Consider the following 27,123-nt stretch of genomic DNA (forward strand, 5'->3'; position numbering starts at 1 on the left):
ATTCTTGTTTCTACGGATGAGAAAATCCATGAGAGGATTTTAAAATTTCTCATCTCCCATTCTTCATGCTTTTTGGTGTAGTCTTCAAGAGCCTTGACTCTTTCTTCGCTTTCAAGGATTTTTATTTCTCCTTTCTCCATCAAGGTTATCTTTGGCTCCGGTTCGGGAATCGAGCCTTGGACATAGCCCCAAAGCCCTTTTCCTTTAATATGAGCCTCCATGTTTCCGGCCCAAACATGATAGTTGGACCCATTGAGTTTGAAGCCGAGAGAAAAATAAGTCTTTTTCACCCATTAGAGAGGAGAGATGATGAAAAATAGTACGTATCACAAAGGATTTTTAGACCTTTCTTGATAGAAGAGTCTTCTAAAATATTGGATGAATAAGAGGATCCACTACAATTACAAAAAAATCGAGGGCACGCTTTTTGAGGCACTTGAATAATTGAGAATCCACACGATCTTTCTTTCTCCAACCTTGCTCTGATACCATGTGAAGAATCCTTGCAAACAATCAAGTTTTCAAATAACTTGATAATTCAAATACTCAAGACACAAAATAAATGCACAGTGTTTATAAGCTTTACACCACAAAAGAAATGCAATAAATGCACCGTGTTTATAAGCTTTAAACCACAAAAGAAGTGCAATAAATGCACAGTGTTCACAAGCTTAAGGAGACAACTCCTTACTGAAATTCTGCCTTTACAATGGGCTTACAACCCTTATTTATAAGCTTTAGCAACTCCAGCTCTAATTAGAGCTGTTGGGAGTCAGCCCAACATCTCTTATTCTTACCTGTGTACAACAAGTCAGTGGCTGACTGTTGTACACAATCAGCTACTGACTGTGTACATAAATAGTATATAAAAAAAGGATAAAGTAAAAAGAAAAAGTTACAAAAATAAGAAAAATTAAAAGAATTACAATCATATTCAATGACATAAATATGCATAAAATGACTAAAATACCCCTATAGCTAATACAAAAAAGAAATATATATTATATATATAAGTAGATGGATACATGTACATATATATGAAATATATATATATATATATATATATATGTATATTCTTTTATACATATAAAATATATATTATAAAATACATTGTCTTATGGTTTACAATTTAACAATTTTGGGGCTTGTTAAAGACCATAAAGAGATTTATTAAGTTTAAGGGTTTTCCCTTTTTCTATCTCAAGACCTGGCGAGGGATCCATATAGATATATTAACACAGTTCTCCATTTAAACAAATATTTTTGACATCCAATTGGTAGATTGTCCAATGTTTAATAGATGCTAAGACTATTAAAGTTCTTACACTAGTCATCCTAGCAACCAGAGCAAAAGTTTTTTCATAATAAATTTCATATTCTTGAGAATATCTCTTAGCAATTAATCTAGCCTTTATCTTTCTAGTAATCCATCACTTTTAGTTTTTACTTTATAAACCCATCTACACCCAATAACCTTTTTTTCTAAAGAAAGGGTTACCATTTTTCAAGTGTTAGCTTTGTTGAGTGCCTCTAATTCTAGTTTCATGGCATCTACCCAATGTGAATGTTGTTTAACTTCTTTAAAGTTTGAAGGCTCATGATGAGAATATATCATTACTGGACAGACTCTATAATTTGGGGAGAAGAAATCATATGATACAAATTTTTGAGGAGGTCTAACACTTCTAGAGGATCGTCTAGGTAAAGGTTCCTCTACTTGCTCATCTAAAGATAGACTTTGTGAATGTATATCAAAAGCATTTTGATGCTCATTTCCCTCACGCCGGGTATACACATGAATATCATTAGGATAATCATCCCTTTGAGAAGAATTGTTATCACAAACAATTTCATCATCACAAATTATATCATTAGAAATTTTAAAATCATTTCTAGGTAATAAATCAAATAAAAAAGAATAAGCAACATCTTCTTTGGGATTTTAATGTTCAAATCTAAGTGCATGCACAATTAAATGTAAATAAAAAGTAATGCAAAGCAGAGCCACACTGTCCATCTGTGAAGCTGTCTAGCAAACGTATAACACTTGTAGCTCTCCCAGAAGCGAGTTACTTCACTGATCCTCTGCGGCTGCGAAAAACCACAGAAATAGGGTGTCAGAAATTCGAGGAATTCTGCGTACGAATCTCTCTAATGAATCAAATAAGCATAAAGAATACAAATAGAAATTCATGCAATAACTTAGAGAAAATGCAATTATGACAAATACATAATTCGATTAAGCATTTATGCAATAGAGACAATTCTTAAGCATGAGGGAACATTTAATAAATAACATTGATCACAATTTAAGCAATACAATCATTTAACATGCAATAGGGAACAATATTATGCATTCACCAACATTTAACAGTTAAGGGAAAATGTAAACATGCATGATCTAATGTATAACAGGAATATGCATGGCTTCATTGCAATGCATGAGTAAATTATTACCTCTTATTAGAATTTTCTTTTCATATGCATGTCCCTATTAAATACACACAATTTAAGTTCCTGTTTTTAATTACTGTTGCCCGTAGATACACCAAACGGGTAAAATTCTCGAGGTCTAGTTAGGTTATCAGGGTAGCTTAGCACACAATTTGTATTTTATTACTGAGTTCTAAACTTCGCTCTCGTCCGAAACAACCTTCAGAACATTAGACCAGCCATCTAATGTCGGGGACACCAGGGACCACCTATAAAAAAATGTCACTTTTCTTGGTATACTAAAACAACAGCCGTGCCTACACACCACCCCCAGGCAAAGTAACGGAAACTCCCTAAAACTGTGGTACGAAGAAATAACCTCAATATCGGGTTCAGGGGTAACAATAATGCACACAGAGTTTTTGTATCCTTTCGGTTTTCCCAAAACTGCAACTCTAAGAGTCTCATACTCTCGACGAGTTATCAATACACTATTATTTTTCTTTATCTTATTATTAATAGCTATTTCATTAATTTGCAATTCAGTATGCCAAATTAATACCACAAATTCGCATTTTCAAATGCGAGGCTCATCACGGGACCACCCCCTGGGGAAAACATAGAACAATGCAATATAGAAGACAATACCAATGTGAATTTTTTTTTACAAGTAAAGCAGGAACATCCCAAGCTCAAGGCTCACCAGGCCCACGAGGATTCATTTTGACTATCGATACATTCATATGCAAAAATCATGAATGACAATGCCACTATGCATTCTTTTTAAATGCTTCTCAATGCACATTCATTCATGCCAATTTAAGGATGTGCATGTAACAACAATATACATATGCTTGTACATAAGTTCACATATTCATACTAATTGCATGCTTTCATTTAATCCACGTGTATAATTTCATTCACGAATCATTTCCCTTAAAACATGTGAACACTCATGCGATTATTTACATGCAACAATGTATCAATTTCACGTATGCTTATGCATAAGAAAGCAACCTTATATTAACACTTAAATGCTGCATAGCATATCCCTTTTAAGCATATGAATATTCAAACAATTGCTCGCATGCAAATTACATCGATTTCAAGAATGCTCGTGTACATAAGGACAATTGTGTAGTAACACTTTGACTAAGCACGATATACCAAAGCACAAGTATGCAAAATTTTTATCCTTTTACATGCATACCACTGTATCTAACACCATAGGCAATTTCATACATTCATGTGGCAACATATATATATATATATATATATATATATATATATATATATATATATATATATATATATATATATATATATATATATATATATATATATTCAACATCTTGAAAAAATCATATACCGAAATTAGAAGTTTCTTCTTTTTGAATACATGTGAAAATCCCATTTTTTTCATGCACAAAGCTAAATTTAATTTAATTACAAATCTGGAAATGCATAACTGAGGAAGATATATATATATATATATATATATATATATATATATATATATATATATATATATATATATATATATATATATATATATATTTGGACTGAGTACAGCCCCAGCCATGAGTGGGCCGTGCCCCACTCGGCTGGAGCCATTAGCACAGTCCCAGCCGAGTCGACTCAGCTAGGAGGGGTTAGGGTACCCTGCACAGGCCGGGCCTGTGCAGGCCTAGCAGGGCCCCTACTGGGTCCAACACTGGACTGTCAGGCCAGCCCAGGCCTGGCTGCCAGGGCCTGGCAGTCAGCTCTAATGATGCTGTGCTAGACTATTCCAATTCCCCAACAATGCCTCTCTTAAAATATGTAAAATGATGTCTGAAATGCCTGCCTCTAAAACAGAAAAGTCACCTTGTCTTGATTCCAAAAAGTGTCCTTAAGAAACCTAGGGAATTATTGTAAAGTATTATTTTTGCGAGCAACAAAATTGGCAAGAAAATAAAAACAGCCCAAGGCAATACACCTGTGTAAACATACAAAGAACAGGCCCTGTGTAACTTCTCTTTGATGGTTCTTCAACCAAGATAGTGGAATAATCCTGTGAATATGTTATTAACCTGGAAGTGTTTACAACATTCTAGTTAAGATATTCCTAATGAAACTCATGGTGGCACCTACTTTCATTCCTTCCATTATACTCCATCAAAAGGAAAGGCATCTCGTATAGGATTATAAATTTATAATGATATATCCTTGACCGAACTTCTGCCACAAGTGGTCATATGTGAGACCAATTTTTCATTTAGCTATTTCTGAAATGAAGTGGATGTTGAAGCGCTGTTGTGAGATAGATCCACCCTAACAGAGCAGTGATGTATATATATTAGCATGTTTAGCACTTATTGACTATGATTCTAAATACCACATGTACCTATTTTGATTAGCAATGAACGGGGCATTACACAAAAAGCGACAGATGACCAATATAATTTCAAGCATAACTCTGTTGAGAGTGAAGTCACATGATGCGAAAAGAAAACAAACAGATTAAAAAAAAATCACATTCTGCCACTACAGAAAGGAAATATGCAACTTCATGAAGAATACAGGAAATTCATCGGTAAAATCTACACAACAACCAGAATATACATATTTAACCACTAGCAAAATTTTATGTATGTACGAGTATGAAAAGTTAATCATAAGTTTAACACTTCGCACAACATAAAAATATGACTCTATCTGAAGTTTCATGTATTGAGCATTGTACATAAATAAATTACTACCACAAGAACCCACTGACCTACCGCTGAAAACCAAAATAGACTACGGTCATATTAATCCATTAAGCCTTTAATGAAAATACCAAGGAAGGTAGACAAGTTGTCCATTTCTTGCAACAAATTGGGAAAAATCAGAAAAAAAAAAACATACATGGAACCTCACTATACTCAATATCTCACTTGACTCAAGAGAGGAGACCCGTACCTTTGCAATTATCGAAGGAAAATTGGGGCTGAGGTGCAAAAACATGGGTGGCAGAGAAGATCCTCCTCCTCTACTTCTTCCTCCTTCCTCTTCTCTTTCTCTCTCCCTCTCTTTCTTGTTTTTTTTTTCTCTTTTTCCTTTCTTTATGTAAAAAGAGAGAGGGGAGGTGACCCCCCCCCCCCTCCTTCTCCAGCCCCTTCTAGATGGGCTGGAGATGGGTGGTTTCCCCATTTGTTGGCCCTTGCTTCCCTTCATTGACTTCCTATGCCCCTCTGAGCCTTAAATACAAATTGATGGCTTTTTTATGCGGACCAAGTCGTGAGAAACCTAGATCCAGCTCCAAGAGTCCAAATCTTGCAAATGGATCTAAGTGTAGCTGATCCGGATCCAAGATCCAAATGCTCCAAGCCACCTCAACCAATTGAGACCTGGTTAAAAAGCCCCACATCGGCCTTGTACCCATATCAACCATGTGAGACCCACCCTTGGGCATCCCTTCTAGAAGGAATTAAATGCAAGTGGGACCCACAGGGGGTGTCCCCTCTAGAAGGCTCTAAGGAAGACGTGTGGACCTCACCTTCTAGGCTCCCCCAAGGTCATTAAGCCCTCCCCATGGAACTCGTGCAGCTCTTTGGGTTCCCTCCTTAATGGGCTTTGGAAGCCCAAGTGGACCTTGTGAATTGGGCTCTACATTGATGAGCCAAGGGAAGGTCCATCTAAGGAAGAAGTATACTTAGGTGTTTTCTAATTAAATTGCATTATAAGTTGTGAAGCCATTATGAGAGCTCTCTTAGCCTATAAATAGGGCTCATTTTGATGTACTCAATATATGAATGAAATCTGAAATTGTTCCTTCTCTCAATCTCATCTCCCTATTCTCTATCTCTCTATCTTTGACATTTCTTCCTTCTCTCTCTATTGCGAGTCCATACCCCCTAACTCGTCTCACCCTCTCTCTCTAAGTGTTCTACCCTTCAGCACCAAGGTGATTTAGATCCTACTTGGGTCTGAATTCGCCTAAGGACCAAGTTAAGACACCATCTGGAATCGGTTCGTGTGGACTGCACCAGCAATTTGGGGGACTCGACCCTTCCCAGCCTAAACCGCAGAACCCTGACCAACCCCGGATGACCTAGACCTGCAGCAGACCTTGACACACCTGGACCAAGTGTTGTAAGTCGTTAGAACCTCTTCCTTAGCCTTTCCCAAGCCTAGAATCCCCTTAACTGAAGTCTGTCCAGAGCCTGTTTTTTGACGGAGCTGAAATTTTGTCAGACTTCAAGAAGTCTCCCAGCCCACAGCGTAAATCATCCGGGTCTGAAATTTTGACCCAAGCTTCCTTAGGATCCCTAGTTCAGACCCACCAAAAATCACAATTTTATCATATCTCTATGTTGAGATATAAATTCTACAAACTAAGTCTGTTTTCCTTAAACCCAGTCGAGCTTGCAGAAAACTTGTCTTATTTGTTTCTCCCTGATTATAAAACCTTTGAACCTGAAAATTTAACCTGAGCTAGTCCCAGGTGTCCAAAACCTCCCCTAAATTTTGGGAATTTTCTGTGGTGCCATTTGGACTCACCAACCTTTTTCCCAAACCCTATCAGAACCTACTTAACCTGTTACCCCATTTTGACTTTGACCCAAACTCTAACCTAACCCAGCCCACCTAAGCCCCAAATCTTGAACCTAGGCCCGCTGGAACACAACACTTTTGAACTTTTTAGTGCAGATACAAGTAGAAATCTATTTGCAGTGTTATATGGGTTCATGGTAGCCTGTTAACTTCTGTTAAAATAGACTAAATATTATATCCATGGCCAGTTGCTGTGGAAGTTTTGTATAGCATCTGAATAGAGCAATCGGATGTCACATTTTTGTTCTTTGCTTGTTATTCATCATACGATACTCTTTTTTTGTGAATAATCATACAATACTCTTTAACGTGCAGAAATCTTCAAAAAGTGTGAATTTCAATTGTATTTCTATTGTCATCTAAGAAAAATTGAAACATCTCAAAGGAACGAAGGTAATCTAGTCTTTTATAAATTTTCCAATAAGAAAAGCAGTTAATATTATCAAAGGTGTTTAATCTCTTTCTAAAAAAATGTGAAAGTTGAATGATGAAAGCAGTTGCAGTATTCCTGATGCCTAAGTATGCCATACTGTTATATTGTCCTGGAATCACCAAAATGTTTTCTGAATTTTATGTTATCCTGGGAATCACCGTCATGTTTTGTCAATGTAGTGTTGCTGCTTCTTTACTTTCCATGATAATGGATCCATTGCAATTTTTGGTACTATCTTGGATGGCTTTAGAAATCACGCTTTCTGTGCTAGTAAGAATTAAACTGAATTAATTGCAAAATAGGATCAATTGTGATGATATCATCTGACAAGTGTATTTCTCCAGTGCTTCCTCAGATAAGAAATATAAATTCTATGGAACTGGGTTGTGATGCAAGAGGCTATTCTCGTGCTGGATATGATACAACAACTTGGTACTGTGTAATTCTTGCTGGAAGGCTAAGCCTGGAACTTAATAATATGCGTCAAGTAAGTCCTACCTTTTATACAGAATAACTTTTAACCATATTTTACTTGCCTCCACATGGAACTTTATGAAATCAGTAGTTTCTCCTGTAATCCAATTAATGCACTAGTGGCTTGTGGCATGGAGTTCTAAGCTGAGTTATTCCTGAACCTGGCTAGAAGTCAGTCCTGACGCTTGAACAATGTTCATCTAGTAGCTCAGTGTTCTGAGGTATATACTTTCTTATCATGTGATGGCAATAGCCTGTCTTTGAGCTATGATATTGTTTCCCTGCCACTTTGCAATCCAAACAAGTAGACTTCCGATATTGGTGTCTTTGCTTTCTTCCAACATCATCTTTTAAATAATATATTCATTCATCCTTTCCCCAGAAAAGTCTACAGTGTTAAGTCAATTGTAGGCTTGACAAGTTCATTATAGTACCTGCTATCTTCTTACGATTAAAGTCCTTGGTGGCAGGAGTTAGATCTGGCACATAAGTGGATCTTTGGTTCAATATTTCTTTCATTTTATTATCTCACAGATTCATTCAGCATGTTATGTCAAGTTAATGTTCCTATATTCCTTTTGTTGGCATTATCTTGCAAAATGACTGCTTTTTACACCTAAATTTCTGACAGACCATGCGCATGATCCAAGATATTTTGTCAGATGACACTCTCTCGGAATTTGCTGACAAGGATGGGGTTTCAGTTCCACCGATTGTTGTAAAAACTCTGAGGGAGAAAAGGTTAACTTTTGGCTGGATTGATGGAGAGGCTCAAAGCGTAAGTATTTTGGAAGATTCTATATGAAAATTTAATTGGGTACTCTAGTTTGATGTTTGACTTAATTGTCAGTTTGGCTGCTATCCTTTTATTCTGTGCTGTGACATGACTCCTAGCTTTCCTGTATGAAATATCTCAGCATTGACACCATTTTTCTATTTCCTCAAATGTGCCTGTCTGCAAAGCATGGACATAGTGATGCCGAAGTATTGATTGACACTATTTTAGGGCAGATTCCTTAGAGGATAGGAGACGTACTTCTAGATATTGTGCATTGTATTACTTGGATCTTGTAACCAGAATTTTCGGTTCTTGTGTATGTGTGTGTACACGCCCAAGAGTTCTACTTTTCATAAAATTGCCATGTTTGTTTTATGTACCTGTGGTTTGGTACCTGCATCCATGTGACATAAGTCGGTACCTTCCAAGATGTTAATTTCATAGAATATAGATGTTCTGACATATAGCAGTATGGAATCCCACGTTGGATTACACATTAAGTTGCCTTTGTGTATATATAAGGGTGATTCCCTTCTTGTAAACTAATGCTTGTTCAAGCATATTTGTTATACAAATTCTATATTTTTTATGGTGTTCTTGGCCCCTAAGTGGCCCATGTGTATGTGTGATTGACCCATAAGTGGTCTTTGTGTTCTTGTAAGCCCATAAGAGGCACTCTCTTGTTATATTTCTTGCTTCATTACATGGTATAAGAACCATTGGAGTGTGGCTTGTACGTGAAGATCAAGAGGAGGATTGTGAGTGGAGCTCTATGTCACATGGGTGCGGGTGCGGGCGCGGGTGCGGGTGCGGGTGCGGGTGTGGGTGCGGGGATTCTTCACTTCCAAAAAACCCGGGTGCGGGGGTGCGGCAGGGGCAAAAATGTAATATATATATATATATATATATATATATATATATTAAACAAGCTTAATCGAGTTTCTTCATTAAGCTCTATTGGTCTGAGCCGAGTTTAATAGTTTAATCGAGCACTGCTGGATGCATATATGGTTTTAATTTTTTGCTATTGAATCAGACAAATATCAAGATTTGATGGATATCTGATTACATGTAAAAGAACCAAATAAGATACGAACATCGGTCCAAACGGGGCGAGACCCCATTTTCCCCCTGGCCAGGACATATATGCTTGGTTTTCCATCCGACTCTTTTAGTTATTCTCTCTTAGTTCCGTAACTGAGCTACTTTAGAATGGTAACCAAGCTGGTCATCCCTGAAGAAAGGCTGTATTGTCCATGATCATTACATCCTGCCCCAAAATCTGGCAGCTCATTGGCTTTAGATATTTTGTATTAATTTTTGTAGTACGTAACCTCTAGCCCAACACATATCTCGAAGGAAATCAAAATCTGATTTAATATTTGCAGGCAGGTACAGTGGACTGCAATCTGTACGGGCCAACATGGGCATCATTACCCTTTTGCCTTCCTGAACCCTCTATTTTAACAAACCATCTGTGCTCTCTTCAATTTTCAGGATACAATATGGTTGTTCTTTGAGACCATCCAGATTTTCGTGAAAAGTTAAGCTCTCATCAACTACGAGAGGTGTCAGATCTTCAGTAAAAGGTGAGAATGATGAAGAAAGCCACCAGGTGTAGTATCAATGCATTGCTTGATTCACTCCCCATCAAAGTTGCGGTGAGGACCAACATCCTTTCCAAGAGATGGAGGTATCTCCCCACCGCAATCCTCTGTGCAGATTTCGATGAGGATCATTTCCCTTCGACCATGAAGCAAGTCAAGAGACAGAAGAAGCTTGGCGAGTGGCACTCGCCGCTGGAAGGAACTGATCTCTTCACCATTGTCAATTGATTCTTGTTGAACCAGGCACCTTCGCAGGTTGAGCCTGTGCTTGACCCAAAGAAACAATTTAGAGAGGAGACTCCTTGGTAGTTGGCTACGACATGTGGTTGCCGTAAATAAAGTTGAAGAGTTGTGTCTCGAAACTCGCCATGTTGACAAACTAGTTCCTAAGTTTTCTGGCTGTCATGCCCATTTCAGCGGGCCTCTTTTTTTTCAAGTCCAAAAGTTGGACATAAATGACCCTGGGTGCGTTGACCGCTCCCAGGGTCGGGTTGACCGCACTGGGTGCCGCACCCGCATCGCGTCGCGTCGACGCGGGTGCGGCACCTGGTTGGCCGAATCCCTGTGACATAGGTGGAGCTTTGGTTTGTTGGTTCGTTGCCTTGGGAAGCACACCATCAAACCTCTTCAACTAACTTATTGTTAGCTTCTTCTTGTCGCCTTTTTGCTCTTGTTTTCTCTCTCTCGTAAAAATGAAGGATGAAAGAGAATTTGCCATCTCCATTCCCGTGGGACTCAATGATACAAACTATGTGACAGTGGGCATCCATAGTAAAACACAAAATATGAGAAAAGGGTCTATGGGGTTTGGTTGATGGTACCGAAAGAGAACCTATCACCAAGATTGAGAATTGCAAGGAAGTAACACTTTAAGGAGATGAAATGTCGAAGCTCGCGATTATTAGGTAAGTGATTAATTTCAGTTTTAGAAATTAGTTTTTCTTAAATTTAGTTTTGTAAGTAATTATAGTTTTGATAATTAGGATTAGGTCTGCCTTAAGTTAATTATTTTAATAATTAGTTATAGTTTTCATAATTAAAGTTAGTTAAGTCCGATATTAGTCACATATTCCTATTAAATAGATTTAGACTTTCTGAATTAGTTTCTTGACAATGAGATTATGGTTTTCATAAATTGGTTATTGTAAGCAATTGAATTATGTGATTATAGCTTTTGTTTAAAATGTTCAAAAGTTCATTTTTCCTCTTAATTATGTAATTTGAAAATAAATCTCATAAACCACAACTTTTGTGTTTTCTAAAAGTTGTTTCTTTTTCAAACATCACAAGGTTTTATTGTTATTAAATATGGTTTTACAACTTCTTTTAAGTTAAACTAATTTTCTAAAATTGTTTTGAAAAGCCATTAACTAACTTTCTAAAATTGTTTTGAAATTAGATTTCAGTTAAACTGGTTTTCTAAAATTGTTTTGAAAAACAATTAGTTGTCCTAAATTGCTTCAAAAGTGATTAGTTGTATCTTTAGGAATTTAATTATTGTTTTAAGTGTTATTTTGGTTTTATTTTATCGTTTTTGAGTTGATTTGAAACTGTGTTATTTAGAAAATCGTATTTGTCATTGAAAATCGAATGAAAGATCTATTTCAAATGTTTTCAAATTCTTTAATTATGAAAGAATATTGTTCTGATTGATTTTAAGTGTCTAGATTTAAATATTTGTTCACATATGTGTAAGTGGACTGTCGACTATGTCACATGGGTGCGGGTGCGGGGATTCGACACTTCCAAAAAACCCGGGTGCGACAGGGGCAAAAATGTAAAAAATGTAAAAAATGTAATATATATATATATATATATATATATATATATATATATATATATATATATATATATATATATAAGGGGGTCCGGGGGTTCCCCCAACGCGGGTTTTTTCAAATTTCATTTTATATACAGTTGCACGATAGCGCACCCATCTCGTCAGGAGAACAGTGAATACTAATAGCCAGCAAGGCTACCACCATCATTATCATTTATTATGGAGAGAGAAAATCCTTTACGAAAAAAAGGATCAGCAAGGCTACTACCATCATTATCATTTATTATGGAGAGAGAAAATCCTTTACGAAAAAGAAGGATCAGTAAGGCTACCACCATCATTATCATTTATTATGGAGAGAGAAAATCCTTTACGAAAAAGAAGGATCAGGATTGAAAAGGTAGGAGAAGCAGCAACTGTAAGTAGAATTTTTTAAAAAAAAAATTCCGCAGCCCATTTCATAAGGATTTTTTTTTTTTTTAAATCCAAAAAAAAATGGACCTAAATGATCCTGGGTGCGGTCAACGCACCCAGGATCGGGTTGATTGCACCCAGTGCCGCACCCGCACACGCGTCGACGCGGGTGCGGCACCCTGCTAGCCAAATCCCTGTGACATAGACTGTCGACTAGATGGTATATCGACCCCCGATAACCTTATCAGAGCTTACAAACCCCTTATGAAAAGGGTAATTGGCCCATTTGGCTTGCCATTGGGATTTATTGGCCCAGTTGACAGAGTCCTTTGAAATCAAGTGGCCATTTGGCATAGTCAATGAGAAAGGTGGAGTCCCCCACCAGTGAGAGTGATTCATTGGAGTTTCTGAAAGGAATACGTGATCTTTGTTAAAACCTAAAACCAGCTGGCATTTCGTACAATCTTAAGGTGTGATTATTGTGTTGTTCATATTTGTCTTTGATTCTTAAATAACCTGACAAAGCTTTACAAAAAGCAATAACATGAACATTTACAAAGCATTTAAACAACTCCATATAATAACTCATCTTTCATTAAAGTCTCCAATACACGACAAAATACAACCATGAGATGAATATCATGTCCTCTAACAGTTCAAACTAATAACTCTACTGAGGTTCATGTGCTTGACTTATAATATCCTCGTCGAATATCATGTGTCTCTAAACTCTTGCTACTTTTACCATAATTCTTCCTCTGAAAAACAGTAAGAACAGTTAATGAGTTATATGCTCAGTAAGCAACTAATTACAACTTTAATAGTTATGTTTCTGAGGTTAAAAAGAACATTTGAAAAGGACATTTTCGAAAAAACAACATAATTGATTTGAAATCACTTTTGCAAATTTCATTTGAATAACAAAATCAACTTTTCGAAATGTGGTACATACATAAAAACAAGAAAATTGATTTTAGAACACTTTGTAAACCACTTTGTAAACTCATGAAACTTTCTTTTCAAAATCTATCATTTCTTGTTTCATTAAAACTTTTAGAAAATACTTTTAAAAGCACCGATTTACAATCCCATCGAATGTTTGGAGGGCCAGTAAATCCCAATTTTAGTTGGGCCAATAAAATCTTGGTACTTCAAATAGGCCAATAACACTAGCGGTGGCGGGCTCCACCACCCATTGGATACCCGATTGGGATAAAGATCCTGTATCCCTTTTGGAAACTCCAATAAGCCACTCACTAGTAGAGGACTCCACCTTTTCCATTGACTGCTCCAAAGGGCTATCTGATTTCCTAGGACCAAGTCAATTGGGCTGATAAATCCCAATGACAAGCCAAATGGCTGATTAACCTTTTCAAAAGGGGCTCGTAAACCCCGATAAGATTGTCAGGGGTTAATATACCATCCGACCGACGATCCATTTACACTTATATGTACGGATATTTAAATCTAAACACTTAAAATCAATAAAAACAATATTCTTTTAGGATTAAATATTTTGAAAACATTTGAAATAGATCTTTCATTGAATTTTCAATGTCAAATCCAATTTTCTAAATAACACAATTTCAAATCAACTCAGAGACGATAAAATAAAGCCAAAATAACACTTAAAACAATAATTAAATTCATAAAGATACAACTAATCACTTTTGAAGTAATTTAGGACATCTAATGGTTTTTCAAAAGAATTTTAGAAAACCTGTTTAACTTAAATCTAATGGCTTTGCAAAACAATTTTAGAAAACTAGTTTGACTTAAAAGAAGTTGTAAAACCATATTTAATAACAATAAAACCTTGTGATGTTTGAAAAATCAATAACTTTTAGAAAACATAGAAGTTGTAATCAAATATTTGGTTTATGAGATTTATTTTCAAATTACGTAATTAAGAGGAAAAATGAGCGTTTGAACATTTCAAACAAATGCTATAATCACCTAATTCAATTGCTTACAATAACCAATTTATCAAAACCATAATCTCAATATCATAGTAGTGCGTGTGAATATATTGAGATCGATGGTTTCTTCTAATATTTCTTTCTTTATACTTGTTTCATTTGGAACACAGAATTATCTCTTGTTTCTCAATATACCATCTCCTGAACATTGAAGTCAGATTGCAAGTATTTTCAATTTCATCCCTTAAAAGTTTCATGAGAGGATCCTCTTTCTATACATCTCTAATTCTTACATGATCACTAGTTGGACCAGTGTTGTTAAAAGCGCGCCTTGAGGCATAAAAGGCGTGCCTCGCCTTGAGGCGAGACCCTCTACGCCTCAAGGCGCCGACCTAAGGTGTGCTTCATCAATAAAGCATTTTTTAGTATTTATTTTAGATTTTTTATTTCTTATTGCTTGTTGCTTTGTCAATAAAGCATTTTATTTATTTATTTGTATTTTTAGATATTTTTTTATAGTTTAATCCTTAGTTTTTTTTCTAAGTTATATAATCAGTTTCATGTTAATTTCTCATATTTTTTAGTATTTATTTTAGATTTTCTATTTCTTATTGCTTGTTGTTTCATCAATAAAGCATTTTTTTATTTATTTGTATTTTTAGATATTTTTTTATAGTTTAATCCTTAGTTTTTTTTGTAAGTTATATAAACATATTTTTTAGTATTTATTTTAGATTTTTTAGTATTTTATTTTAGATTTTCTATTCTTATTACTTGTTGCTTAATCAATAAAGCATTTTTTTATTTATTTGTATTTTTAGATATTTTTTTATAGTTTTTTTTTTTAAGTTTTCAAAATAAAATAAAATTGAGGCTTACGCTTTCCGATAAGTTTCTCATTTACTTTTACATGTTAATCTTATATTTGTTAGTATTTATTTTAGATTTTATATTTCTTATTGCTTGTTGTTTCATCAATAAAGCATTTTATTTATTTATATGTATTTTTAGATATTGTTTTATAGTTTAATCCTTAGTTTTCTTTCCAAGTCATATAAACATATTTTTTAGAATTTATTTTAGATTTTTTAATATTTATTTTAGATTTTCTATTTCTTATTGCTTGTTTCTTCATCAATAAAACAATTTTTTTATTTATTTGTATTTTTAGATACTTTTTTATAGTTTTTTTTAAGTTTTCAAAAAAAAAATTGAGGCTTACGCTTTACGATAAGTTTCTTGGTTACTTTTACATGTTAATCTCCTATTTTTAGTATTTATTTTAGATTTTCTATTTCTTATTGCTTGTTGCTTCATCAATAAAGCATTTTTTTATTTATTTGTATTTTTAGATATTTTTTTTATAGTTTTTGTAGGTTTTCAAAACTTTTTTTGAGGCTTACTCTTTATGCTTCACCTCAGCGCTCACTACGCCTCAACGCTTTTCACAACATTGGGTTGGACTTTCAAGTTTGTTAATATGTGAGCCACTACCTAGTGCCTTTTTTTTTCTTTTTTTAACTCAAATGTTGGCTTTGCCTGTAAAACCCGAAAATTTTGATTATAAAATATTCCAAATTATGCAATTTGGGCCTAGATCCACATTACGGATCTAGGACCCATAAAGGGGGTAATTAGGATTTATTTATTTGAAACTTCGATTTAATGATAATAATAAATAAATAAATTTTTTAAATTTTAAAAATTAAATTTAATCCGAGGATCCACAGTTGGATCCATTCGGATCCAACTTGTGGATCCATTTTGACTTGGGGCCGGGTTGCGGGTCTCGGGTTCGGACCCGAGCCCCACCCCATATGTTCTGCCCTGTTAAATAAAAAGGGCAACCCGATAAGGGTTGCCCGATAAAACCTAACACAAAAACAGAAAGGGGGGGCGCAGGGGGGGGTTACGCAGAGCGTAACGACCTCGCGCCCATCTCGGCAAAGAAGGAGGGGGCCTGGGGCCGATAAAGGGGGGGAGTGGAGAGGGGGTCTCGCCCTCTTCACTCAGCCTCGTCTCTCTCTCTCTCTCGGTCTGTGTGCGTGCGCCGGAGGCAGGGAGGTCGCCAGCGAATTTCGGCCACCAACAACCACGACAGCAGCCGTGAGTGGAGTTTTGGCCACCAGCCACCACCGAAGGCCACGGCAGCAGTGAGGAGCGTCAGCCGCGGCCCTGCTTTCGCGATTGCCGCCGTTGATCGCCAGAGAAATCTTCTATAAGGTACGGTGCTTCTTGGATTTTAGGTGAGGGATCGAACCTGAGTTCGATTTCGGGTAGGGATTGGAGAGGAGGGGTTCATGCTGTCGGAAATCCCTAACCCCTTAGAGTTTGGGGATTTCGGAACCCTAGTTGATTTGTTGGGGGTTTAATATGTTTCGGTTAAGGGTTTTTAGATTTGGGGATCCTCAGTGTTCTGATAGAAGGGGAGGTACGATGTATGTTGATCCCTGTTTGGGGATCTCGGTTGGGGTAAAAAATCCCAAACCTAGAATCAGGTAAGTCATTACTGCAAATTTGTATCCATGCTACTCGGCTCCTAGAGTTGATCTCTTTTTTTTTATGTATCGTAACTCGGGTGAAAATATTAAACGTTAGTCCATTCCTGATTTTATATTTAAAAAAAAAAATCCATGAGGCTAATGTGAAACAGTGCAGCTAATGATGGAAGCACATTTATATATCGATCGACTGACACGATGATGGCATCTTGTTGGGTTATCAAGAAAAAAAAAATCGTTTTTGGTTTTTAGGAAATTAAAAATAAGTAAAAAGAAAAAATCTGTAATGCATAGTTACAAGTGTAGCTTCTTGTAATGTCTGAATGTTTTAAGTCCTGCTTGTTATAAGAATACCTAGTGTAAATGAAATTGCATGTCAGAACTATGTATTGTATATTTTCCTGAAATTTTATTTCCAGATTATAACATGCTGAATACTGTGGATTTGCGCACCTCTGTACACAGATTTCTTGAATGAGAATGCATTCTAGCTGCATAACTCTAATGCTAAATACATATTGGGCTAATGTCCAAATGTATATTAAGCTGCATTTTTCTCTGAAGTCTAAAGACATATTAAACTACATATTTCTGGATAGTCAAATGTCTATTAGAATGCATATTTCTTAAAAGGTTTGAATGCCTGTTATTTGCTGTGAAACAGAGCGTGTTGTGTGATATCCGAGCTGCATTGAAGATTCATGCAGCTCTTTTCGGCATAGGGTACCTAGCCATGTTATTTTGACGGTCTGTGCATTTTAGTAAAGTCGGGGAAATATGGCATACATGATTTAAACTATGTTAGCAAAAATGGTGCCTGTTTTGAGAACACTTTACTTCATATGAAATCCGCTGTTGAGGAATGTGTACAGAAGCCTGTACATGCTTAAGATTGTCACATTTAGTTCAAAGGAATGACAATACACTTAGTGGCATATAGATATGTGCCTTTCTGTGAGGCAGTCACTTGGGAAATTTTGCCTGGTGGACAATATTGATTGAATACCCGATGCGGGTACTTGGATGGTTAACTCTAGGTTTTGGCACAGGTTTCATACGTAAGTTAATTCAAAGTTAACGAATTTACATTGATAGCTCTATCCGTTATTATATACTTAAAGTTGAGTTTGAATATTTAATGGCACGTGTTAGCATGATTTATATAGTTTGTAAACTGTGAGATACTTGATTTCCTGTGAATATGTGAAGTCTTATCTTAGCACATCATTTTGCTGGTTGTTTAATCATGAATGTGATCATGGATCGGTTATTGATAGTTTGGTAAGCATGTACGCTTGATGAGAACCTGTATTTCATGTGTACGCTCACACACTTAAAGAAACCATGGATTCGGTTAATACCCATATGTGATGTAGGTAACACACACATATTGAAAATGCTTATGCATGAATGATGACATGCATATGTTTGGGTTTATATTTGCATGAATATACATGCTTTTTGGCATTTTGGCTTAGTGTTATAAAGGAAACACTATTTTGGTTTTACTATGTGATGCACCGTTGGCCTAAATGGACCATTATCGGCCTGGAGAGCCGTGGGTTTGGTTTTCTTTCACATATGTTTTTAACTGCATCTCTTGAACCACATAAGATGGTTTGACACATTACTACACTGTTCTAGTGGTTGATACGGGCTGGAGTCCCGAATGGGTCCCCGCAAGGGAGGATGCGGGTTTTTCACTTTACTTTTGCATATTGTGTTGCAAACTTAAAGAATGGAATTAAATAAAAATATAATGAATAAGAACAGTGTAATTTACATTCTGGGATATCTCATCTGGAGTATGAGAATCTTAGATATCCGATCTTGGGGAGACTGTGAGGATACAAAAACTCCGTGTGCGTTGTTGCCCCTGAACCCGATATTGAAGTTCTTCTTCTGGCCACGGTTTTAGGGAGAGCCGCCACTTTACCCGGGGGTGGTGTGTTAGTCACTACTGTGAGTTTATGGTACCAAGGAAGTGGCACTTGTGGGCGTGGGGTGTCCCTGGTGTCCCCGACATTAGATGTGCAGGTCTAATGTTCCGATGAATGTTGCTGTTTCCTGATATCGGTCGAGAGTTAAGTTGAAACCCAGTAATAAAATACAAATTGTGTGTTAAGCTACCCTGAGAACCTACTTGACCTCGGGGTTTGTACCCGTTTGGTGTATCCGCGGGCCACGGTAATTAAAAAGAGGAACTTAAAGTTGCGTGCATTTAATAGGGCATGCATATGGAAAGATGGAACTTAAATGAAAGATAACAAAAGAAATCATGCATTGCACATAATCATGCATTTTTCTGTTATGCATTAGATCATGCATGTTTGAATCACTCTTGATATCATGACATGATTTGGTATTAGCATATGATTTACTTCTTGAAATCATGCTGCAAGGTTTAATTATTTAGTTCCTGATATATGTACTGTTTTACTATTCCTGACTGGTGAGCACATACAATTGTTGGTAGTCATAGATAATTGAATGTTGCAAATTTTATATCTGCACTCACTCAAATCACTGCATGAAATCCTATCCATGTTCTTTCTCTCACCTGGTTTCTTTAGAAGTAGCTGTGCTCAGAATTTCGGTTCTGACACCCTACTTTGTTGGTTTTTCACAGGAAATGGTGAACCGTGAAGTTGGACATGCATCTTGGGATGGATAAGAGTCATACTTGAGCTTGACGGCTTCAGCAGAGGACAGAGTGACTCTATTGTTGCTTCTTTTAGTTCTATTAATTTCTGCAATTGTTACTTTACTTTCAGTTAAAGAAAACCTTGTCTTTGAAATTTTCTTACTCATTAATAAAAGAGTTTTAGTTGGTTGATATGGATGATAATTGCAACTTCGTTTGTGGTGGTTGGGCTATCCAATGGAAAGTGGAACTGTGAGGACCCCAGATCTCTGGGAAGGTTTCCGCAACTCTTAGAAAAAAAAAATGTTCCGCTTTTTTAAAGGGTCTGGATTGGGGTCGTTACATTGCCTAGACGAAATTGAATTACAACATTGTAACACTTTAAAAGTTCCATATATTGCATCTGCCATTTATTCAACTCTCTTTACGAAAACAAATACTTTAGACTTTTGTGATCATTATATATCTCAAATTTCTCTCCACAAAGATAGGTATCTGCAAATTTTTAAGGCAACACTATTTATGCCAATCCTAAGTCGTGTCGGATGGTTTCTTTCGTAGTCTTCTAGTTGCCTTGATGCATATGAAATTACTCTTTTTTTTAATTGAGACACATCCTAGCTCTTTGCGCAAAGGATCACTACAAATTCAAATCCTCCAATTCCAATTAAACAATCAAAATAAGTAGGGTTACTATTTCCCATGTTTTGCCTAAGGTTAATATTTCAAAAATATTCTCAAAACCCTTGTTGGTGGAATTTCCCATCAACAGAACTTGAAATATCTGTCACGAACCAATAGGCGGAAGCATACAAGTCACAACAAGGGCGTTCCAAATCAAGGTTGACTATGGAACCGAAGCACTTAAAGTGCATACACAAGAGGCCACTAAGGGCCAACATAGAGTAAAAAATATAATGTTATTAAGAGCAAAATTCTTAAGAGAAGCTTATCATACAACATATATGAGAGCTCTATTTATAGAGCCAAAATGGTACATATGGGAGGCAGCCCGACTAGCTGTTGGACTGCCTCCAACGGTCATGTTTATGATCGTTGGGAGCAGTCCAACAACTAGTTGGACTGTCCCAACATTAATTGACTAAAGACAAACAACTAGTTGGACTGTCCCAACATTAATTGACTAAAGATAAAACATTAATAAAGGCAAAATACAAAATGTAAAATATAAAAAACAAAAAAGGCATGTGTATTCTCTAGTAGACTGTGCCTATTACAACATGATAAAAAGACTGCTGTGCCCCTACTAGACACAACCTATTACATGAGTGAAATTATCAAAATACCCCTATTGGGTAAATTACTTTATATATACAAAAATATATATTTTAACATCCCCCCTCAAACTGATGGTGACATCACCAAAAGTTTGTTAAGAAGAAACATAAACTGACATTCAGAAGTCACATAGGGTAGCTCAATAGTTCCACCCCAATATTCTTCTCACGTAATGACAATCCATCTCTATATGCTTGGTATACTCGTGGAAGGTATGATTGCTAGCAATATAAATAAAACTCTTATTATCGCAACACATCTTCATAGGTCTAAAGATGATTAATCCCATATCTTTGAGAAGGCTCCTCAACCAGATGATTTCCATGGTGGTGACAACCAATTGCTCTATATTCAACTTCAATAGACGATAGAGAGATCTTTTGGTGTTTTTTTGCACCTCCATGAAATGAGAGAATCTTCTAAAAATACACAAAAGCCAGTAGTTGAGATTCTGTCATTCAGGTTACTACCCCGATCAACATCAGTATAAGCAGTTAAATTCAAGGAGGTAGATGATAAAAATAACCCTTTAGTTATTGTTGATAGAAGCACCAAACCCTAGATAGAGAGATAGAGATAGAGGGAAAGATAGAAGAGAGAGAGAGAGAGAAAGAGGCACAGAGAAAACACTGTTTCTTAATTATTAGGGCTTCTCTCTATGTTAAATAGAGAGAGGCTAAAAAGAATAATTACATCTAAGCCCTTTATGGAAAAATAATTTCAAATAGCCTCTAATATAAAAAGACTTAACTTAAAACCACCTATTCTCAACAATATAAACTTAAAACTTAAAACCTCTTAATCTCAACACTCCCCCTCAAGTTGGAGCATAGATATCAATCATGCTCAGCTTGTCACAACATTTTGAGAAATTTGGTCTCGCCAGGGCTTTGGTAAAAACATCCGCTACTTGATCTTCGGAAGATACATGATCGGTGCAGATAAACCCAGCTTGAACCAGGTCACGAACATAGTGACAGTCAACTTCAATATGTTTAGTCCTTTCATGAAACATTGGGTTGTTGGCAATATATGTAGCAACCCTATTGTCACACATCATCAACATAGGAAGGGATACTTTCTCCTGAAGCTCGGTCAAGACTGATTTTACCCACATAATCTCAGTTGCAGTCTGGGCCATTGCTCGGTATTCAGATTCAGCACTCGACCTGGCTACAACGGTTTGTTTCTTACTCCTCCAGGTAACAAGATTTCCTCCCACAAACACACAAAATCCAGATATTGACTTCTTATCTTCGACAAATCCTGTGTAATCTGCGTCAGTGTAAGCAACCACATCCAAAGATGAATTTCGTTTAAACAACAGACCTTTACCAGGAGATGACTTTAAATACCGAAGAACCATCATAGCTGCATCCCAGTGAACTTTTGTAGGTTTGTCCATGAACTGACTGATTTTACTCACGGCTAATGAAATGTCAGGTCTAGTAACAATCACATATAGCAACTTACCCACCAAGGATCTAAAACTGACACTATCCATATAGTCAGACTTCTCATCGAACATGTGAGTTTTGGGATCCATTGGAATATTAGTTGACTTAGCTCCTACATTCCAGTCTCTTTTAATAAGTCCGACACATACTTTCTTTGAGACAACACTAAGCCCTCTCTGTTTCTTGCAACCTCGATACCCAGAAAATATCGAAGGTGACCAAGATCTTTAGTAACAAAGTGCTTCTGAAGATGATCTTTTGTTGCAGAAATATCTTGGGCACTGCTCTTTGTTAATATGATGTCATCGACATATACCACCATAACAACAATTCCAGTATTGGTTTTCTTGATAAACAAGGAATGATCTGAAGCTGACCTGACAAATTCATAGCTCGACATTACCTCAAATAATTTGTGAAACCATGCTCGCGGACTCTGCTTCAGGCCATAAATAACCTTCTTCAACTTGCACACCTTCTGACACTCCCCCTGAACCTCGAAGCCTGGGGGTTGTTGCATGTAGACAGTTTCATGCAAATCCCCATACAAAAAGGCATTCTTGACATCCAACTGAAACAAGGGCCATCCATGGTGCACAACAACAGAAAGAACGAGACGAATAGTGCCAAGACGAGCAACTGGTGAGAAAGTTTCAAAAAAGTCAACCCCATAAGTCTGAGTGTAGCCTTTTGCAACCAATCAGGCTTTGTACCGTTCAATCGACCCATCCAAGTTATATTTAATGCTATATACCCATTTGCAGCCTACAATATCTGCATCTGTGGGAGGATCAACCAAGTCCCAAGTGCCTCGAGACCATAGGGCATCCATCTCATCACGCATAGCCTGCATTCAGTTGGAGTTGACTAGCGCTTGACTGTGATGAAGCAGAAAAAAAGAGGCAGACAAAGCAGAAATAAAATTCTTCATGGATGCCCCAAGATTAGCTTCGGATACAAATTGCGTGATGGGGTAAAGAGTGCACTATCTCTTTCCCTTGCACAGAGCAATGGGAAGATCAACATCAGATGTAGGGGCAACAGTTTGCTCAGAAATACTTACCTAAGGAGAAGGAGGTGATGGCAGCATGGAGGTAGGAGGCACCCTGTGCATGTATACTATGGGAGGGTTTCAGAAGCGAGACACACCCGACATTGGAACCAAGGACTGAGGAGGAAGCGACTCTAACGGAAAGGGAGGAATCGGCAGAGGAAGGATATCACCAAGGCTCTCCTGTAGTCTGGGAGTAGTACTTGAAAAATAAGGAATAGACTCAAAGAAGGTAACGTCCGCACTAACATACTCTTTATGAGATATAGGGTCGTAGCAACGATATCCTTTTTGGTTCTCAGGATACCCAAGAAAAACACATTTAATAGACTGCGCAGCAAGTTTATCTCGATCCGGACCCAACTTATGCACAAAACACACACATCCAAAAACTTTAGGGGGGATAGGAAAGAGAGGAGCCTCTGGATGGAGAATTTGAATAGGGATCTGGTCTTCTACGGAGCTTGACAGCATGTGATTTATCAAAAAACCGGTTGTCAGAACCGCATCGCCTCAGTATGAAGCAGGCATATTGGATTGAATCATAAGGCACCGAGCAACATTAAGGATTTGTCTATGTTTCCTCTCAGCCACCCCATTTTGCTGGGAGGTATGGGGGCATGTACATTGAGGTTGAATCCCATTACCAGAATAGAATTGAAGTAAGTCTTTGGATTTGAACTCAAGAGCATTATCAGTGCGAACAATTTTAACACATACATCGAATTGAGTTTTTATCTCGGCAATTAAAGATTTAAGAATGACAGGACCTTGAGACCGATATTTTAACAGGAACACCCACGATAACCTTGAGAAGTCATCAACAATAACTAGATAATAACGACACTGAAACCTATTTGGAATCCTACTCGGACCCCACACATCGACATGAAGAAGATCAAACAATCCTTGACTTGACGGACTCTGACTAGTGGGGAAAGAGCTTCGACAATGTTTTCTCAATTGACATGTTTCACACTGAAAAGAAACTGAGGGAGGTATATGAGGAATGACACGACGAAGTTTTGTCACTGGAAGGTGACCCAAACGATGATGCCACAATAGAGGACTTGAGGATGATGTACCAGCAGAATAGGCCGAAACTTCTGGTTGGTGTAGGTAATACAGACCACGTCCTGAAAGGTGCACCCCATAGGATAAAAAATCACTCTACAATTCAAATCTTTTGTCATTCGACTGACAGATAGTAAATTCTGTGGAAACGAAGGAGCATGAAGAACATGCGACAATTGAAGAGTAGGAGTAATAGACATGCTTCCCTGCCCTACAATTGGGGAAGAACTACCATCAGCAAGGACGTACCCCTTTTTGACCAGTCACAGGTTTTAAACCCAAAAAATTATTCGAATTTCCGCACAAGTGACCAGAGGCTCCAGAATCAATTGAATATGCAAACAAATAAAGGTTTACAAAATTTTACGGCAAGTAACTACCTCACTCATAAGGTGCAAGCAATTGCACAACAAACAATTATTAAGTTGCACGCGGTAAGCAATCATACAACCATAGTTATACTAACCACAAGTTGTAAGCAACTAATAAGACAAGCAACTCCATTAGCCCTAGTTATAAACGGTTCGTAGATTACGAGCTTTAAGCAGTCACATTAATCTTAAGATGCAACCAGTTCGTAGATTACGAGCTATAAGAAATCATATTGACAAGCCAGGATAGTTCGACCAAGTAGTAAAGCATGTCACATGTGTCATATTGCAACTAGCATAATGTTATTATCATAAGCATTTAACTAGCACGAGCAACTAATTATTACTTACAAGGAACTAGTGTAATGCTACAACAAGCGTGCATAATTCAATGAGTAGAATACTGAACTAAACAAGCAAGTCATGTCACAACGTGCTTATCTTATGTTTCGATATTAGCTGGCCAGGCGGGTACGTGCAAGGCACAAAACATAGAAACAACCGAGACCAATCCCGACGTTTATTATGCTATGTATTTTAGATAACCCGGATGACTAACTGAGTCCGCTCCTAAGGGGATGACCAGTGACCAAGAGAGTAAATCCCCAAAGGCATAGGTGACCCGTGGATGCATCCAATTGTAAGCTACCATTTGTAGCCCATTTCCCCTAACTTCGATGACTGGGGAATTCGAGTCTTTTGCCCGTAACTGCTATTAAAAGACCTGTTCATCGGAGTTTTGTACCATCCGTCCTCTCTCTTGACGAACCATGTCGAACGAGCATGACGGGGGTTTTTTAATCGCCGCCCCGTTCAACATGCTCTGGTTTTTCGACCCACTCGAGCATCTTGCCTGTGAAGGCGAAACCATCACCATTATGTGTGTTATATGTGCCATTGCACGTTCGAGGTAAATATGGACCTCTCATCCTACTCATCGTAATACGCAACGTACCTGTTCAAAAATACATTCACGATGAGAAGAGAATGGATTTCTCATATGAAATCCCCAACACATCTGCTTTGTAAAAGTACACAGTATAATCACTCAATTTCATATTTGTCATGCTCTGGTCCTTTAGACCCTCACGAGCCTCTTGCCTGTTAGGTGATCATCAACATTACATGATTGCAATAAGGTGCCAAAACACGTTTCGAGGTTACCACATACCTCTCACCCGATCATCGTAACACCAATCTGACGTACATGTCCAAAGGTACCACCATACCTGTTAAAAGGTACAACTACGATAAAAGGGAAAACAGATTCTTAAAAGAAACCCCAACATTTATCCTTTATAAGAAAAGTGATACAATAATTACTCTGTTTGATAAGATCAAGTCTTTTAATTTATATTAACATAATGGCATATTGCACGATATGAGATTTGCCTCAAATCACTCCTTTCAAGTGACAATACAATATTGCATGCAGGAGATCGCTGCAGATCTTGCTTCCGTTCTTCAAAGACACGACAATTTGAGAGACTTGCTTGATATATTGCAACTCCCAAAACCTTCGAGCTTGCTTTGCAAGGTTGCACCCTTGATAAGTTGTAACCCTTTTCAGAGTTTCTGAATCATATCAAAATATCAAATTATAGTTGTAAAACATTCTATTCGAAAGTGTTGTCCTGGAAAACTTAGTTGCACTTTCGCAATCTGCAAGACTTCCAATTTTTGCTTTTGCAAAACAGTGCATTTGAAAACTGGTTTCGCATAAGGAATCCTTTTAAGAGGAACTGTTGCGCACAAGCGCAACTCGCATCCTTCGAAAATTAACAAAAACAGGATATATAAAAGGTTGCATCGACTTGTATACCATAACTGCGAGCATGGGAACATTATAGCGTGATAGCAAAGTACTAAGCAATACTCGATATGCAAAATCACACATTGAGCGAAAGATGTATAAGCAAAATGCACGAGGTACAAATATGTATATCGGTCAAATATCTAAGCAAGCAAGTAAATATACAAATAAGGCACGAGGTACGAAACCATACATCAGTCAAATATGAAAGTGCAGTAGGATCGAGGCAACGAGCACTAGAGGGGGGGTGAATAATGTTTTTATAAATTGTCTGCGGAATATTAACGAATTTTGCAATTTGAAAAACAATCACACAAAGAACACAAAATTTATCCTGTTTCGGTCTTTCCCGACCTACATCCAGTCCCCAAGCAAAACCCGCTCGAGATTTTCACTATCAACCTTGTGTAACTATAAGATCATACACAGACCAAATCCGGTCCCACTTCCAGTAACACACCTACTGAAAGCAAACAACTCCTTTAAACCAAGAAGTC

General features: G+C 37.1%; 1 protein-coding gene across 1 annotated transcript in view; it reads left to right on the forward strand.

Annotated features, from left to right (window-relative positions):
• Nucleotides 1-27,123, forward strand: part of LOC149816856 (DNAJ heat shock N-terminal domain-containing protein) — a 205,400-nt gene that overhangs the window by 145,414 nt on the left and 32,863 nt on the right. The window contains exons 15-16 of the mRNA XM_089987245.1: nucleotides 7,789-7,931; nucleotides 8,550-8,696. Of these exons, the coding sequence (XP_089843371.1) occupies nucleotides 7,789-7,931; nucleotides 8,550-8,696 (290 nt within the window). The remainder of the gene's footprint in view (nucleotides 1-7,788; nucleotides 7,932-8,549; nucleotides 8,697-27,123) is intronic.

The sequence above is a fragment of the Nuphar pumila genome, chromosome 14 (genome assembly GCF_984573655.1).
Source record: "Nuphar pumila chromosome 14, dmNupPumi1.hap1.1, whole genome shotgun sequence".
Taxonomy (NCBI): domain Eukaryota; kingdom Viridiplantae; phylum Streptophyta; class Magnoliopsida; order Nymphaeales; family Nymphaeaceae; genus Nuphar; species Nuphar pumila.